Here is a 14,020-nt window from a genome sequence, read left to right on the forward strand (position 1 = left end):
TTTTTTCCAATTTACGGCTGTCGGTTAAAATACTTTCATTGAGTTTACCTCGAATTTTCCTCACGTTTAACTTTTCTCTTGCAGCTTACGGCTAAACTTTTGGCCGTTTTACAGCCAACAGTTACCCCATTAAAACCGTCAGGGAACACTTCTCCCTTTTTTGTCTCAGTGCAGCATCACGTAACCAAACGGGCTTCAAAATATCACCGTGATCAGGAGGAGGATCTGGTGGCGCGGCTCTCAGCCCACCTCTTCCTTCAACTTCATGTCTTATCTTAAATTCTTCCAAAAACAGAGGGCAAGTTACTACTCAAATAGAAATATCAAAGATTCATATATATTGAAATGGTTCTTAGCTTATTTAAACTCTAGTGTAACAAAAGAAAACCGTGGTTGGGAACTCCAAATCTCTTACCCAGATCCTATCGTATGACTGAAGGTTAAAACCGATTGGCCATTGAAGGTCTGGGTACGAGACTTGAAAACTTCCTCAACCAAAATTCATAGACTCTCCTTAATCCTTCAACCTCCAAGAGTGACCAGAATCTAATTTCTCCCTGCAATAATAAAATGGAATTCTTCACTAAGATCATGAAAATAAAGGAAATGATCACCAAGCCAGGAAGCTTTGTTTGTTAAACAGTCTCCTTATCAGCAGCAGTGGAAATATAAAGGGAAAGTATGGAGAATATTCATTCTGATCTTAGGATGTAAAGTGTTCAGCGTTCGTTAAGCTTGTTTTTCGTATTTAACATGAGAGCTCCGAAATCAGCTGAAGAATTAGTTAATTGAATTCTCGATACGCGTTAGTTTCATGAAATAAAAATTCCCGATCATCGTCTTTATATTTCATCAATTTATCGCTTCATCAACATTTTTTTTTTCGATTTTTATCTCTTGACTTATTTTTTATGTGATTATTATCATATTTCTTTTTGAGGTTGTCAGGAAGTTTAAGGAGATGACATGGACACTACATTTCATCGTTTAGCGTGGTTGCGTAGCCTGCGTGCAAATTTTCATTAAAGCTGCGATGCATGCGGCAAACATTTGGACGCTTTAGGGAAAAGTTCTGAAAATTCAATAGAAAGCGGGGAGATTGAGGGAAAGGATAAATTGAAAGATCAGGAAGAAAAAAGGATTATGAACTATGTCGAAAGCATAAATATCGATGCAGTTAAAAAAAACAAATAGCACAACAACGGGTACTTTTTTGTTAGAATAAAAACCTATCAACGAAAATTTTGGTGCCTATTAACAATAACGGAGCAAAGAGTAAAATCGAAATCGAAGAGGTTCCAGAGAAGACGACAAAAATATGATATTTCAAATCAAATGATGCTTTAAATAATCTTCTAGATGATTCTAAGGGTGGCTTTGCGCAGGTCATCTTCAATGCAGCCTGCTGTTTTCATATTTGACGATCTCCAGCTGCCACACAGGAAGATAACAATTTGCCACATAATGAATATATCAAAGATATATTTTTGAACCCTTGTAAAGTCACTAACAGAAGGAGAATTTAGTTTTCTTTTTTTGCTTGCCCAAACACAAATCAAGTAATTTTTAGGTTACAAAAATAAATGTATTTTTTATTTTAGCCACTGCTAAGGACGATATTCGTAATTAACTTGTGTCATCGACAACATTTTATTGCATTGGATTGTATTGCTCTGGTAAGACGCTTTTATTCAGCAATGAAAGATGAACGAATGTCAACGTTGCAAAAGGATTTGACTTAATGAGCCTACATTTACAAACAAACAGGCTGTGGTGCTTCGTCGGTAGGGGGTATTAAAAGATCGGTTTTATCAGCTGAGTTGATAGAATAAATTTGCTACTGTAAAGAGTTTCTAAGCCGACGTTTCGAGCGTTAGCCCTTCGTCAGAATGAAAAAGAATTAAAGCCAACGCTCGAAACGTCAACTTTAGGAACTGTTTACGGAGGCCAATTTACATTTTACATTACACCTAATGATCTTGTAAAGTTATGAATGGTTGAAAATGACAAGAAAACTGAAGTTCTAAATCTATTTTTATATTCCTGTCATAGAAGAAATGGAGGGAATATATTAAAAGGCTTTTAAATTAACTTGAGAAACGAGACAATCGCTACGAAATTGGACAATTTTTAAACAATTACGCAACCTGCCAACTTCGAGTAGCATTTAAGCTTGACGGTAGAGTGTCCAGCTTCACTGTAAACGATAGACATGTACAAGCATTTTCTTCAAGGATGAAGATTCCCACCAAACTATCTCTATCTTTACTGTCCATAACAGTTCTGTGGGGAGGATGGCTTCACTGCCCTGCGGATGGAAACAAAGGTAAGTCTTTGATATTTAACTGTTTTCCTTAGCTCATCCCTCTTTTGTTTAGAATTGCAGTCCGTTATTTCTTCGAAAAAAGCTAGAAATGTAATACTTGTGAAAAGCATATTTCTGCATCTTTTTCAAGGTTATTTGTTTCATTGACTTCTAACTAATTATATCAGTAGAAAGTACCAAGTTGAACTTATAATTTACGTTAAAATACCTGATAAGCTCTATGTGTCTTTCGCGAAACAAACTTGTACACGTCACCGTTTTCGGGGTAAAGTTTTTTTTTTATCCATCTTTGTCATTAACACTGACTTTCATTTTATATCAGCTTTGAAGCGCTTTGCCAGCTTCAGAAAGCTATAATATATACTCTCTATAGGTTTAGCAGCAAAAAGATTCTAATGGACGGAAAAATTGAAGCAGCGTGAAGTATTGGCTAACGCAAATTTTGGAGCGATATCGGATGCCCCTAACAGGAATTATTACTTAAGCGAGAGAAAGTTCCTAAAACTATGGTCCAGTGTTATTCTTTTTAGTATGCTTTTCAATTGGCTTTGTATTAAAGAAAACCTTCATGATCACACATCCGTCAATTCGTTGGCTTTCAGGACTATGTTAGACTAAGTTGATACAGAGGATGAAAGTTTGAGAGTTTTTAAACCCTTTTTCTACCTTATCGCTCGATTACACATCTTGGAGAAGTAGATAAAAAGGAGGTTATGCTACAGTTTAAAGAGCCACTAACAATCAAATCTATGTGCTACGCGTGAAAGAAAAAACTGAATAGAAAATACTTCCTGCTTTCCCGTCGATTTACAGGCGAAAGAAAAAACTGAATAGAAAATACTTCCTGCTTTCCCGTCGATTTACAGGCGAAGCAACATTAATTTATCGCACGGCGATATGGATTTTTAACACTTGATTTCGTAGTTTTTAATAAAAAATTTCTAGAAATGAATTGGAAAATATTACTTTTCTTTTAAAATTAATTGACATGAAGATTTGTCAGAAAATTTTAAAAATTTGGAGTTTTTGACAATTGACAAAAGTTTCATGAAAAGTATAAATTAATTACTTGCCAAAAGTGGCTTCATCTTGAACTAAAACGTTCTCAAAGTGCAAGAATATCTCGGTCCGTTGAATATCAACTTTTCAACACGGACATTTCTTGAGACCAGACATTAAACCAATTTCGAGAGGAAATAAAGTGTCTAACACTTTACGAAAATCTTCCGGGAAGACGAAAACCTTCTGGTAAGGTTTTCATCGCCGATCCAAGCGGAAGCGACGTGCATCAGTGATCACAGTAGTAATACACACTAGATAATTGCCCTTTTAGCTTGATTACACTATGAACATCTCGGTCTGCTGAATATCACTCTTGCAGCACTATATGTTCTTGAGAACAAAAGATAATGAATGTAAACGAAATTTGAGACGAAGAAGTCTTTGCAACGAAGGGGAGGTTTTAGTCGCCCATTGGGAAATTCAAAAAATTTAATTTCTGCCTTGAAGGTTACACCTGACAAGAGAATAGGAACAAACTTATTCTATTCAAGGCTCTTTATTTTGGTTGCTTTTGTTCAACAACGCCATAACAAATGGTTTAGAGCTTTAACTGAAAAAACTAACAATTTTCTACATCTTCATAAACAGATTTTAAAAAAATTGATGCATAGAAAGGAATGAACCAGCCTTGGTTTTCCTATAGGTTCAAAATTGCCTAGAGAGTTGTGTTTTTCAAGAAATACTATTTTGGAGACAGGTGAAGTGCATACGTGTTCTGTAGTACTTTGTAATAATCGCCACACTTTGTAATACCTGTCGGAATTTGCATTAACTTTGGCACCTAAGCTGGCATAAGGTTAAACATTGTCACCGTTATTTTTATGATCGATAAGTTTATTAAGGAATGGAAAATTGTGGCTTTTTTTGAAGTTGAAATGGCAAGGAAAACTTGTCCAATCTGTGTTATTTTTCGGTTAAGAAAATGAAAAAACAAATTTCGGCCGTAAATTTTAGACTAAATTTGTAGAGGAAGAAAGATTCACAAAGAAGGGAAAGTTTTAGTCACCCACCCAAGTAGGAGCCACGTGCATCAGAGATCACAGTAACAAAGACGTGCCGAGTAATCTCCCTTTTTTAAAGGACATCAGTTAGGAAATTCAAAAAATTTAATTTCTGCCTTGGAGGGTATGCCTTACAAGAGAATAAAGACAAACTTACTCTCTTCAGGGCTATGTATATTGGTTTTTTGTTCAACAACGCCATCACAGGTGTTTTAGAGCTTTAACTAAAAAAACCCATAGTTTTCTAGATCTTGATGAACAGATATTTTTTAAAAATTGATGCATAGAAAGGAATAAACCAGCCATGGTTTTCCTATAGGTTCAAAATTTCTTAGAGAGTATTTACTTAACTTATTTACTTAACTTATTTACTTATTTTACGTAATTAAATGCTGTCTCACTTTGACACCTATGCTGGCATAAGGTTAAACATTGTCGACGTTATTTCTATGATCAATAAGTTTTTAATTAATGGAAAATTGCTGTTGACTTTTGAGTTGAAATGACGAGAAAAACTTGCCAATCTATATTTTTTCCGGTTAAAAAAATTAACCAAAATTTTCCTCAGTAAACTTTCGGCTAAAAATCGACGGGAAGGCAGAAATTATTTTCTAATCAGTTTTTTGTTTCACGCGTAGCACATATCTTTCATTGCTAGTCGCTCTTCAGCTGCAGCGTGCGAAGCGCACTGGCTGAGTCTTCGTACTTAAGAAAACTTTCATGATGGCATGCCCTACACCACGACGCTTTCCCAAACTGCATTTCGTTCCTTTAAATATCAGTTTTTCTGCACGATAGGTCTTGAGACTAAAAGATGATGTATGTAAACGAAATTTAAGAGGAACAACGATTTGCAAAGAGGGAGAGTTCTTAGTCGACCATTTAAGTAGGAGCCAGGCATTAACAAAGACAAACATCAGATATTCTATTTGCTCATTAACACCAAAACATGTGGTTTCTTCCCCTAGCTAAAATAACATAGAGTTTTACAATTCAGGCTGAACATATTTTCATGTATTTCATATATAAGGCGACATAAGCCAACCAGAGTTTTCAAACAGGTTTAAACCTGTTAAGATTGCAGGGAAAGTAAACAATCCGATATTGGCTACCGATGGAACACACAGTTGTAGTGTGAAAATTACCTCGTAATAAAAAAACACTTTATTTTTAAGAAACTCAAGATTCATATTAAAGTCTGAAAATTTTCTTTTTAAAGCAACTTTATGGTAAAACGATCTCTTGCATCATTACGCGAAACGATAAGTTTGAAACCTAATTGATTTATCTTTTAGCTATCTTTTACAAACTACCTTAATACCAAAAGCCCTTTTAATGTAAAAGGCTACCATGAAGATCTAACAGCAACAATTTTTTCCCTTTATTCATTCTGTTATCAGGGAAGTCACTTTAAAAGGTTTTTTTTGTGTTTCATTAACTAACAGAATGAAAATAGTATTGTTGTTTATTTTATTTTATTTTTAATTTTTTTTTTTTTTTTTTTGTGCTGACGCAAAGTGTTTTTAAGGTACACTAATAAATTCTGTAATATCTGATATGTATCGCTCTGGCAGTGGTATTCACGTTTCTGATCAGAGTATAAGTATTTCTCGAGCTGAAATTCTGATGACATTTTTTCTTATGAATCCAATGCCTCCAGATTTTGGCTGCCGAAGTCTTAGGTTTAAGAGATCAGAAGGAGAACGTGCTCCTCAACGATATGTATTTAAAGAAATTTACTTGCCAATGGGGAAGGAGCTCATGACTCATGACTGTAGATATGAGTGCCTCATAGAGAGAAATTGTTTGTCTGTGAACATCGGCCCACCAAACAAGACAGGCTTCAGGCTCTGCCAACTGAGTACTTTTGACCACACTCAACATCGTGAAGATAAAGAAATACGAAAAGGTTTTATTCTCTGGGCCTCTGAGGTAGGATTTTACTTTACATTACAATACAATCGTCTGAAATCAGCTTGAATGTTTTTGGTCAATTATAATTACTAACAGGCGTGTTCCTATCCTATCAGAATTCGTGCACCAGTAATCCCTGCCTCCATGATTCCACCTGTCTCAATGGATATACCGACAAGAGATACATTTGCCTGTGTCCAGATAATTACACGGGAGAAAACTGTGAAAAAGGTCTCATTAATATTCTTTTTTAATGTTCTGAAGGTTCTTCATCCAGCTTGCGGATAAGCTCATATCAGTCCTCATTGTTTTCTTTGTTTAGATAGAAACGAGTGTATTGACAACTCTCATGACTGTCATGCCAAAGCTGTTTGTAATAATACCGAGGGATCATTTACGTGTAGCTGTACAGAAGGTTATCAGGGGAACGGTCGGAATTGCACAGGTGAGATTCGTAGATATTCATAGAGACATATTAATAATAATGAAATATTTTCATAGCATCATATCCAATGGCTTATGGCGCTTTACAAAGCCTTGTTTGGCACTTTGGCCAGACTGCATTGAACAGTTTACAATTTTTGAAGGAAACTTTTGCGAATACACCCATTTTAGGAATTAAGGCTGTCGCGTACCCAGTGCAGCGGACACGGGGTGTTGTGCACTGGAGTTCGGGGAGTATCACAGTGTAGGAATCGACAACACAAGTTGATTCAACAACGTTTAATGCTGTCGTCTCACTATGGTACACATGCGGTGAAAACTAAAAAAGGGAAATTGTAATGTATAAGATCAAAAAATGGGATGAGACTGATAACAAAACAAATGAAGTTGAAGAGAAAGGAAACTAAATACAATAAGCTGACACTTACCTCTGATCCTGTCTTTACGTGCTTAGAGAAACTACAACGTTACCTAATTGGAAGAATCTTGTGTAAAAAGAAACTCTGATCTATCTCCGCCGATCTCTTAACTCCAACTGACTGGATACTTAAGGGGCGTACCGCTATAAGGGTATACTTCACGTATACAATCGCAAATAGGGTTTATTAGGAATGCTAGCCAGGTAGTTCAAACTGTAAACAATAGAACACTTGGAAAGTTGGGGCGTAAACTCGACAAATTTTTGCAGATACCCTTATTTTAAGAATTATGGCCATACCACAACACTAGCAGCTATGTTCCCTAATTTCTGCAATAAGTGTATGAATTATTTAACGATGCAGTAGAAGTTTTTTCTTCCTCATCCGAGAAGACTAAAATGTCTGGCCATTTGCGCTGAGAGTGATTTATCTGAAGACGAAAACAAATTACTACTAATATCTATCACAGTCAAGTTTGCTAAAAAAAAATTGATGGATTTTCAAACTTTTTAGACGTGGACGAGTGTACCAGCCACATCCATGGCTGTCACTATAATGCAAGTTGCAATAACACAGACGGCTCTTACACATGCAAATGCAAAACGGGATTCAATTGCAGTAAGTATGAATGTTGTTTGATTTTTTTTTAATAGTTTTTTTCAGAAGTTTAACTGATAACGATTTGCGTGATCCACTTGAAACGGCGCCGGACATAAACTCGGATAAAATGTGCGTTTAAAACGAATACTTACCTCAATCATTGCAGCTCAGACAAATACTTTATCATTCGATGTAAATCGTGATAACGGGAAATACTAATCCTATGCAAAATCGAGGTCGTACGAATTACATTTAATGGGCTTAGGATTCTATCAGGGCAATGACCAGGAACTAAATAAGACGAGTTTTCCATAGATTTCGCTGAAGTGGTTCATTTCTTGATATGTTTAAACAGGAATCCGCCCGAAAACCCCTTAAAGGGGAAGACTCCTCCTGTGATAAGTAACCCGTACCCTAAATTTTCCTCCAAACAGTCAAAATAATTTCAAATTTCTCAGAGTAGGAAAACTTAAGATCTGAACTGCCCTTAAGGAGCTTAATGTTATGTATTTGTTCTCTCAGCTGTTTAAACTGATCAGACGACCAGCTGCCAGACTAAACATAAACATTCGTGATAAAGATGAAATTACAGCTTAATAAAATAAATAGATGTAAATTTTACATTTTCCTCTCAGCATTCAAAGCCGTGTTCTCAAATCTCAATGCCACTGGAAGATGTGGTCCAACATCGCTCGGAAGTTACTACGCAGGTAAGGATCATGACAGACAAGTTGCTTTGTCCAGCGGTATTCAACAGTGGACTGTGCCGTACACTGGCGATTACAGAATAGAAGCAATAGGGGCAGCTGGAGGGTACAATCAACGGATTTACAGCTCTCAGTATGGTGGAAGAGGAGCAAGAATGATTGGAACATTCTGCTTAAACAAGAATGAAGTCATCCAGGTACTTGTAGGTCAAGAAGGAGGAATAAACAAGGGGAGTTATTCTTCTGGAGGTGGTGGAGGTACATTTGTAGTGAGAGGAGCCAACACACCTTTGATAATAGCTGGAGGCGGAGGAGGGGTAGATTACGTATTTTCAAGACATACAGAATGTAACGCCAGCTCAAACACGACAGGGAATCCTGGGTACAGATCATGGGCAGGGGGGAGCAATGGACATGGTGCACAGACTGCTGGTTCTGGATACTCAGGTAAGAATATTTTTCAATAATCTTTAGCATTTCAGCATTTTGGTTGTAATTTAAAAATTTCGTACGAAATGTTTATTCTGCCATAATCTCACGATATCCCCATTAAAAGTTTTCTAATTGATTAATATCATGATATTTCAGGTGGTGGTGGTGGCGGGTTTTACTCCAGTGGAAGAAGTGGAATCAATTTCAATGGGACCGAGGGACGTGGTGGCGAGGGTGGTAAGGGATTTCTGCAGGGAGGGGTGGGTGGGAGATCAGAGGATTTCGACATCTATGGTGGGTTTGGCGGAGGAGGTGGAGCTAAGGGACGGTTGGGAGGAGGAGGAGGAGGAGGAGGATACTCTGGGGGAGGCAGTGGACGCTATTATGGCGGTGCCTGTGGGGGTGGTGGTGGATCCTTCAATGTTGGAAACAATCAGCAGAATGAATGTTGTTACAACAACGCTGGCCATGGTCAGGTGACCATCACACTACTGTAGAAAAAACAACCGAAACGCTTGCCATCCAATGCATAGGTGATTTTAATCCTTTAAATCTCAAGATCTCATTAGTAATTCTCATTACTGTCTGCCAAATGATTCTCATTATGTTAGCTTGGAGAATTTGGTATCAGATCAATTAGTAATCCCACAATTTATATTTGTCTTTATTCTCATCACTTTTCTGCATGATATTGTATGGATATAGTAAGGAGAAATTCTGTCTTGGTCACTAATGGGAGTTAAAGGGTTAATAGAGATTAGATATGACAACAAGTTAGATAATGTTATGGAGCTTGAATATTCATTATGATTAGACTAAGAATCTTGAGGGGAAAAACAGCTCATGTTATTCTACATTACAATTAGCGACAAAGTTGTTGACACATTACGGTTGAAGATCAATTCTGGAATAGTAGACCACTTTTATCCCTCATAGCATTTCACCCACTCGTCCACAGCACAACATTGCATTTTTTTCTTCTGTCTGTGATGGAAAAACGGTATTTCATTGACTTTAGTGCTGTGGGTGACGGGGTGTTGTAGTAAACCCTGTACATTAAAAAAGTATTTAATAAAACATCCTTAAAAGCGATTACGGGAATGTTATGTGTCAACTAACCTTATCGCCGAATGTAGATCCACTCAGGAGCCAACCTCGTAGTTCTTGATCCATTGTAAAATACCATGTATTCATCCAAATGCCATTGAATCATGTATTCCGTTTGATTATTTACTATCAGAATTCGGAATTTAAAAGCTTTTTTAGAGGTGTGGCTCAACATTTTAAAATGTATGCAAATACTGAGATATTTAACAATGGATATGAAAAGAATGTTATTTAAGGAGATGGGCTTTACCATCTGAAAAGAGGTCTCTTTTTATTAAGTTAACTGTACTTAACCCTAGATTTCGATGAATAATTGAACAGAAAAGTCAATTAAAATCACGTGTCGCCTTATACATGTATTTTATTGTTTTAGTTAAAATATATATGGTAAGATCTTCCTGACATTGACCAGGAAAGCATTAGATTGACTTTTTACAGCTCTTAACCATCGTTACGACATTTATTTGTTAAATAATTTATTTATTATTATCATTATTATTATTGTTTTCGTTCGATCCAGTTTGTTTTTTCCTTCTTGTTTTTGCTCTTGATTCTTATATCAGAAATACCGAAGGCTTACACAGTCAACAGACATATGGAAGATAGAGCTAAGGAGTCAAAAAAGAGGAAAAAACTTCGGTCCTCCCCTCCCCCTCCCTACCCTTCTCTACCCTGCCTAGTGCAAATACCCGGGAAGATGATCGCTCTTGGATTCACTTAACGCATATGACGTAATTCACATTATATTAGTGGAAATATTGCACTTTGATTGTTTTAAAAGCCTTTAAGGTGAATACACTTCAGTTAGTTTAGGTGGTAAATTAAAGCTGTTGCTGCATTTTAAGTGGTTCTAGAAATTTAGTGTCAAGCTATCAATAAAAAAAGTTCTTCAGAATGTTGGTTGATTGTGCGTCCGTTTCAGCTTTTTCTTTCCTTTAAAGACGTTGAAAGATTGAAACACTATACAAAATTACCCTAGCTTCTTCCTATGCGAAAGAGAGGGAACGTTAGCTAAAATAACTTATTAAAAAGAAATGACATATGAAAATTAAGCATAGGGGCAACGCCAACGACTCCTTCTTCCCCAGATCTCAAGGTGTGGTATGCCACTACAAAGCACTTTTGGATGAAATAAGAGTTCCTCATTACTGTCTCAAATAAAATTTCTCAGTAACGGTTGGGAGAGTTGATTTTCATTTGAACCGATGAGAAAATTTCTCGACCTTAACGTCAACAACCGGCGGGTGTTGCGAAAGTGACCTTCGGTCAGTTCTTGTCATATTATTTCATCTGCGGGCAGGAAAGATGAAACGAAATCTGCGTTCTGATTAGTCATGCGAATGATTAGTCTGAATCTACCTTACTCACCCCGGCGATATATTCCGCCTCGTCCCGCGGGAAATGATTTGGTTTTGGTGATACCGGTATGCATGTTAGGTGCTTTATTGACCTTGAGCAAGTTTAAGCAAGAACTTTCTTGCTTTTATTTTTATTTTTGCTTTTTTTTCGTTTCGGTTTTATATTCCTATATGGGCTGGTTTCCTCATCATATGAAAACATAAATTCCTTTTCGCCGAGTGTCATTAACTCTGTAAACTTAGTAAACATTCTGGTTCTTCAAAACACCAATGAACGACTGGTTGTTGCCTATCGCCTGAGGGGTGGAGGAAGGTCCCAGGATATTGCTTGTCACGATTAAATTTTCCCTGACCCCTCTCCTAAGGCTCTGTTAAATTCTTATAAGCCTCCCCCCCCCCTCCTCCCTCATCGACAATCATTTTTCTATAGTCCCACCTGCATACACTATTGGAAAGGAATAATCCCCACCCCCCCATGAGCCATGTGATTACACCAAGAACTCTCCATCACCATTACAACATAGGCTAAAGGGCTAACCGTGGGCGGTACATCACTATTTCCCAGGGGGGTGGTGGCGGGTTCTACTCCAGTGGAAGAAGTGGAAACAATTTTGATGGAGAAGACGGAAATGGTGGAGATGGTGGTAAGGGATGTCCTCAGAGAGAAGTGGATGGAAGATCTAGAATTCGGGCTATCCATAGTGGGTTTGGAGGAGGTGGTGAAGCGGGAAGAAAGTGCCCTGGAAGTAGAGGAGGAGGGTACTCTAGGAGAGGCAGCGGAGATGGTATTTATGACTCCTAAGGGGGTGGGGGAGGCCAAAGTTGGAAACAGTCAGGAGAATGAATGATGTTACAACACGGCTGTTCATGGGCACGTGACCATCACACTTCTGTAAAACAAACAACCGTCCGAGAAAAAAATAAGATCGGCTATATCAAACACGTCAAAAAGATACCGCAATTTATCACGCGTGTTGTAACGGCTTCTCTCAGGGCTGAAAACTCTTGTAGAAAACCTCAGTTTATATGATTACGCGTGACGCACGATACTGAATGCGCTTAATTTCATCCGAGAGGTACAATGGTAGACTGCAATGAAAGACCTGACATGCATATTCTAGGACTGATCTAATAACGCTACAGTGAAATCTAACAAGATCATTGTGAGCAATACCTGGGGGGAGTGCGCTTGAATCATGTGCGGGTCTCCTTACACTTGGTTGGATTTAGCTGTAGATGATTTTCCTGAGACCAATCGTGATCGTAGTCAGCCGCTTGCCGTAGTGAGCTGTGCTTGGAGGCGGGAACGACTTCAGAGACCGTTTTGTCATCGGCTAATTTCCACATGTGGAACCCTTCTGGGAGACGGAGATCGTTATCATCGCCAGAAATAGCCATGGATCCAAACGGGTCCCCTGGGGCACTCCAGCAGGAACATCCAACTAATCAGATACCACTCCATTTAGTTTCACCCTCTGCTGTCTGCTCCTTAGAAAATATATCACCCAGTTCAACAATGCTACAATGTTGGAAACAATCAGCAGAATGAATGTTGTTACAATATGGCTGGCCATGGTCAGGTGATCATCACACTACTGTAGAGAAAACAACCGAACCACTTGCCATCCAATGCATAGGTGATTTTAACCCTTTAAATCTCAAGATCTTATTAGTAATTCTCCTTACTGTCTGCCAAATGATTCTCATTATGTTAGCTTGGAGAATTTGGTATCAGATCAATTAGGAGTACCACAATTTATATTTTTCTTTATTCTCATCACTTGTCTGCATGATATTGTATGGATATAGTAAGGAGAAATTCTTTCTTGGTCACTCATGGGAGTTAAAGGGTTAACAGAGATTGGATATGACAACAAGTTAGATAATGTTATGGAGCTTGAATATTCATAGTGATTAGACTAAGAATCTTGAGGGGAAAAACAGCTCATGTTATTCTACATTACAATTAGCGACAAAGTTGTTGACACATTACGGTTGAAGATCAATTCTGGAATAGTAGACCAGATTTCTTCCTCATAGCATTTCACCCACTCGTTCACAGCACAACATTGCATTTTTTTTTCTTCTGTCTGTGATGGAAAAATGGCATTTTATTGACTTTATTGCTATAAGATTTTGCTTTTTTTTTTTTTTATAAAATTGAGTGGGTGACGGGGTGTTGTAGTAAACCGTGTACATTAAAAAAGTATTTAATAAAACATCCTTAAAAGCGATTACGTGAATATTATGTGTCAACTAACCTTATCGCCGAATGTAGATCCACTCAGGAGCCAATCTCGTAGTTCTTGATCCATTGTAAAATACCATGTATTCATCCAAATGCCATTGAATCATGTATTCCGTTTGATTATTTACTATCAGAATTCGGAATTTAAAAGCTTTTTTAGAGGTGCGGCTCAGCATTTTAAAATGTATGCAAATACTGAGATATTTAACAATGGATATGAAAAGAATGTTATTTAAGGAGATAGGCTTTACCATCTGAAAAGAGGTCTCTTTTTGTTAAGTTAACTGTATTTAACCCAAGATTTCGATGAATAATTGAACAGAAAAGTCAATTAAAATCACGTGTCGCCTTATACATGTATTTTATTGTTTTAGTTAAAATATATATGGTAAGCTCTTCCTG

The 14,020-nt window shown here is 37.3% G+C and overlaps 2 protein-coding genes across 2 annotated transcripts in view; one reads left to right on the forward strand and one right to left on the reverse strand.

Moving 5' to 3' along the window:
- Positions 1-6,150: 6,150 nt before the first annotated feature.
- The window catches only part of LOC131777265 (loricrin-like), a 40,969-nt gene continuing 33,099 nt past the window's right edge, over positions 6,151-14,020 (forward strand). The window contains exons 1-4 of the mRNA XM_066166560.1: positions 6,151-6,321; positions 6,420-6,534; positions 8,402-8,920; positions 9,062-9,127. Coding sequence (XP_066022657.1) covers positions 6,151-6,321; positions 6,420-6,534; positions 8,402-8,920; positions 9,062-9,127 — 871 coding nt within the window. The remainder of the gene's footprint in view (positions 6,322-6,419; positions 6,535-8,401; positions 8,921-9,061; positions 9,128-14,020) is intronic.
- The window catches only part of LOC136281118 (uncharacterized), a 5,241-nt gene continuing 4,037 nt past the window's right edge, over positions 12,817-14,020 (reverse strand). The window contains exon 2 of the mRNA XM_066167325.1: positions 12,817-12,889. Coding sequence (XP_066023422.1) covers positions 12,817-12,889 — 73 coding nt within the window. The remainder of the gene's footprint in view (positions 12,890-14,020) is intronic.

Source organism: Pocillopora verrucosa, chromosome 5, assembly GCF_036669915.1.
Source record: "Pocillopora verrucosa isolate sample1 chromosome 5, ASM3666991v2, whole genome shotgun sequence".
In the NCBI taxonomy this organism is placed as follows: Eukaryota; Metazoa; Cnidaria; class Anthozoa; order Scleractinia; family Pocilloporidae; genus Pocillopora; species Pocillopora verrucosa.